Source organism: Lepidochelys olivacea (assembly GCF_965140295.1).
Source record: "Lepidochelys olivacea isolate rLepOli2 genome assembly, chromosome: 1".
NCBI lineage: Eukaryota > Metazoa > Chordata > Testudines > Cheloniidae > Lepidochelys > Lepidochelys olivacea.
The window spans coordinates 248,401,706-248,406,126 of record NC_140411.1 but is presented as its reverse complement, the minus strand read 5'-3'; the positions used below and the strand labels follow the sequence as shown (position 1 = coordinate 248,406,126).

Genomic DNA, 4,421 nt, shown 5'->3' with positions numbered 1-4,421 from the left:
CCACATAGTTGTTAATTTGATGAAAACTTCTAATTCACAGCAGGCTTTGATTTTCAATCCTTATGCCCTGGGCAGGGAGGTGCAAAAAAGAAGCAAAGGCTGACTGAAGAAAAATTCAACTTCCTGGGGGATAGCACATAAAAGAGCTTAAGTGAGCTAAATTATCAAAGACGTTGGCTTATAAGGGCCTCAAGACACTCTCTGTGGTACAGCAAGCTGGAAAGGACCTCCTTTTTTCCCTTTTATTTTCATTGGCACCATGGGATCAACCCCCCCAGTAGAAGAAAGCTGATATGCTTGGAACAATGGATAGTGAATCATGGGATTCATGGTGAGATAAAGAATATTTTTGTCTGATATATTTTTGGTGATGGGAGAGAGGTAAAGATAATATATTAGCTGTCATAGTTAGTCTACCTTTAAGATTCTCAACATAAGACCCTGACAAAAATAATTGTCAGCTTTTAACTTTGGAAATAATCTTTGCAAGGTGAGTTTGAATTGCTCAGTGTCCCTCTGTTTCATCTTGCCTCCCCTCTCCAGTTAGTTATGTTTTATTGGTTGTCAAAGTGTCCTTACATTTTTTCCTTCAGACAGACAGACACATACACAAAGATTATTGTTATTCTATAAGAATGGACAAAAATCATAGACTCAAAAAGCCCTTCTGCATGATACCAACAGAAACAAGGAACTGTGCCTCAAGTCCACATTCCCTACTGACCACTCATTCAATCACCACTTCCCCAAGATCCACTGATAATAATAATAATTTAAAAAAGGTTTTAAGTGCAGTTCTCAAAGACAGAGCTGACACCCCAGGTCAGTGAATCCACTAGATTCCTTGATTGCATGTTCCACACTACAGAATAAAGTGCTATGGCATTGTTTTTTAAAACTTGGAACTTTTCCCCTCTTTCATTTTTTCATTTTTTACCTTGTGGCTCCTATGTTCTTGTAATGACACATAAGAAGGTGCTTAAAGGTTTTCTTAAAGGTAGCATTGCAAAGCGCGTAGCAGGCAGGGTTGATGGTGCTGTTGATATAACAGAGCCAGTAACCAATAGTCCATACAGTGTTGGGAATGCAGGAGACGCAGAAGCTGTTGATGAGCACCATCACATTGTATGGTGTCCAGGTAATGATGAAGGCCAAGAGAATAGCTAAGATAGTCCTGGTCACTTTTTTTTCTCGAGAAGGGGGTGGTTTCTTTTTGGCTGGCTGCTTGGTCATCTTGACAATTTTACGGGCCACATTGTTTTGCTTCTCATCCCCATTTTGGCCATTAGTACCTACAATCTCCACGGTGGTGTTGGTTGGGGCACAGCAGTCACCCTTTTGGGACTTACTAACTATCCTAATGCACGTCAGCTTGGAATTCTCCCCTTTCGAGTGGACTTGGGAGACAGAAGCCTTGGTGGCCTCTTTGGTAGCTTCATCCTCCTTCACATTGGAAGCAACCACGCTGATGGAAGTGGAGTCATTAGAGCTCTCCTTCTCCTCCCCTGGAATGCAGTTCTCTGTCACAGCCTCTCCTGTGGCTTTACCATTCTGAATTTTGCTGTGCTCCAACCCATCCTCACTCGTTGGGATGTTGTTATTGTTTGGTTTCACTATTTTACTTTGGACCAAACTGGGAGAAACTGGATCCTGGGTTTGTGCTGGTTCCTTTTTTCCCTTTTTTATTCTGCTCTTGCTGGCACGAGATATCTGCCAGTAGAGGATGGTCATGATGATAACGGGCAGGTAGAAGGCTGCAATAGCAGTGCCAAAGGTGACAGCAGCATTGGAAAAAAACTGGATGTAGCACTCCCCGTCAGGAACAGTTCTTCCCCCAACGATGAACTGCCAGAACAGAATTGCAGGCGCCCACAAGATGAAGGACAGCACCCAAGCAGCTGCAATCATCATACCCGCCATCTTAGTGGTCCTCTTTACAGGGTACGACAGAGGCTTGGTGACACAAAAATATCTGTCAAAGCTGATGATGAGAAGGTTCATGACAGAGGCATTGCTGACCACATAATCAAGAGCCAGCCACAGGTCACATACCACGGGCCCCAAGGGCCAGTAGCCAATCACAGTGTAAAGTGTGTATAGGTTCATGGAAAAGACACCAATAATCAAGTCGGCACATGCCAAGCTGAACAGGAAGTAGTTGTTGACAGTCTGCAGGTGCCTGTTGACTTTGATGGACACCATGACCAGGATGTTCCCAATGATGGTCACTAGACTGAGAGATCCTGCTACCAGGACTATGAAGACCACCTCAACAGTTTTATAGGGACTCCCCAGTGCCATAACATCCTCGGCAGAGGAGTTTATGTAAGTTGAGTTATTCATTTCTGTGTCTCTAACAAGAAACCTGATGACCAATTATCACTTAAACCTGCAGAGGAAAGAAAACAAAAGAAATATCATTATTAAATTAGCCCTTTGATTCTGGCAAATGGAGCCCTGAAAAAATGTGTATGGAAAAAACTTCAATGTAGCAGATTGTGGTCTGGCAGAACCACACGGGCATGGTTTATCTAAAACATTCTGCTGTTTGCCATTTTCTATTGGGAATAATATATAGAGGTGATTAAATTAAAGCTTGAACAAGGATGCAAAATTTGGATCCAGATCTAGATTTTGGACACACTAATATGCATATTTATTCAGATCCAAGTTTTTTTCTTGTGACCCATTATAAAACTGAGAACTAATCACAACATTTGGAACTGAATCTCAGTTTCAAGTCCCATCCCGTCCCCCCCCCACACCTCCAAAGTTTAGGCATGTTCTGATCCAGGGTTAAGGTTCAAGACCATATCTAAATTAAATCTCTCTTGGGAAGTTCATCAAAGAGTTGTTAAAATCTGGAATGAAGATGAATTTTATTTGGAATTGGATGATAAAGGGTAAGAAGTTTCTCTCTGTCTTGTAAGGTGCGATGAGGAAGGCTTCTATGAGGTCCATAGAAAAAACGGGTGTAATTTCTCCCAATAATTTGCAAATATTACATACCAGTTACTTCTTTTCAGAGTCTGAAAAGAGGCTGGCACTGCATGGGAAACTGAAAATTTTCCCTGCTGCCCAGATGCCCTGCTGATATAAATATGCATAGCTCCATTGAAGTCAATAGAGTTAAGCAATTTCTACCAACTGAGGATCTGTTCATCTAATTAGCATACATACTGATTTGTTTCTATCAAGTCCCCCCCCCAGATTTCACCAAACTTTTTAAAAGTATTTCTGTATAGTCTCTTTCCTGTTTTTGCATGAAAAAAATGCTTTTTTAACATGAAGAGTTAGTTATCTAATGCTTATCCTCTATTTGTCACAATCCTCCGTTTTGTGACATAATAAGTGGTTGAAATCATTGATGTCACAGAGAACTGAGATGTAAGGCATGAAACGATTGCAGGTGAACCATAAAAAAACCAAAAAATCCAGTTTTGTTCATATTTACCAACCTGTTTTCTGTCTTATAAAACACACGGTCAGCACTCAATAAATAAAAGTAAAATACTAGTAATATACATTTGATAGGTGAACAAGTGTTTTTGGTTATACAGCATCCTTTTCTGTGTCTCCCTCTGAAATCAATACAATGCAACGGAATTGTCAGTGCAGTCTCTGAGTGTACATTATTTATGTGTTGTATTCAAGGGATTATTACGGCATGAAGGCCAGATGTGACAAAGAAGTTAGATTGTTTCTAGTTGGAATGTTTTCCAAAGTTTTCCCAAGGCATCAGATCTTTAAGATGGAGCTTCTAAGTTTGGGTGAGTGACTAAAGGAAGAAAAAAATCCACTTAACTTACATAATGCACGTATACTGCCCTAGGAGATCAAGAGTTTCGTTCTGTGGTCCTTGCTACTAACCAGGTGCCATATATGCACATATAATCCATATTTCATAACCAGGATGATCCATTTTCACTAGAATTAAATTACTGCACTTTTTCTTTGGGGCTAGAAAAGACGAAGATGATGGGAGCTGTCAGCACAGTAAATAACCTGTAAACATAAAGAAAAACAAACAAACTTGGGCCTTTGGAGATGTTGGAAGACTGCACCAAGTTTAAGGGTTCTTTGCCTGAGGTCAGTTTACACCATTCTAATTTATATCCGATGCAGAACAACTGACTACAAATGGAGCTTATATATTTGTCTCTAACATTACTATTATCTGAGATTTTTGTTTGGCAAAGGTTGAGCTGATAAGAAAACAAAGCTGGGAAAAAGATTTTCAGACTCTGTTGTGATGAGGGTGGCACAAAACCCTGGATGGACAGACTTTTTTTTCTATTGATCAATCCGTGAGCGTTAGGGTGGGGTTGGACAGAAGAAGGGTATTTCAGAGAGAGGGAGAGAAAGAGGCAGAAAAGAAGGGAGAGATCATTTCAATTGTGTGCTTGTTATAGTATGAATAG

At 40.4% G+C, this 4,421-nt stretch overlaps 1 protein-coding gene across 1 annotated transcript; it reads right to left on the bottom strand.

Moving 5' to 3' along the window:
* Positions 1-923: 923 nt before the first annotated feature.
* Positions 924-2,346, bottom strand: CHRM2 (cholinergic receptor muscarinic 2). Its single transcript, XM_084617648.1, has one exon. The coding sequence runs from the start codon at positions 2,341-2,343 to the stop codon at positions 934-936; it is 1,410 nt and encodes a 469-aa protein (XP_084473774.1). The 5' UTR covers positions 2,344-2,346; the 3' UTR covers positions 924-933.
* Between the last annotated feature and the right edge of the window lie 2,075 nt (positions 2,347-4,421).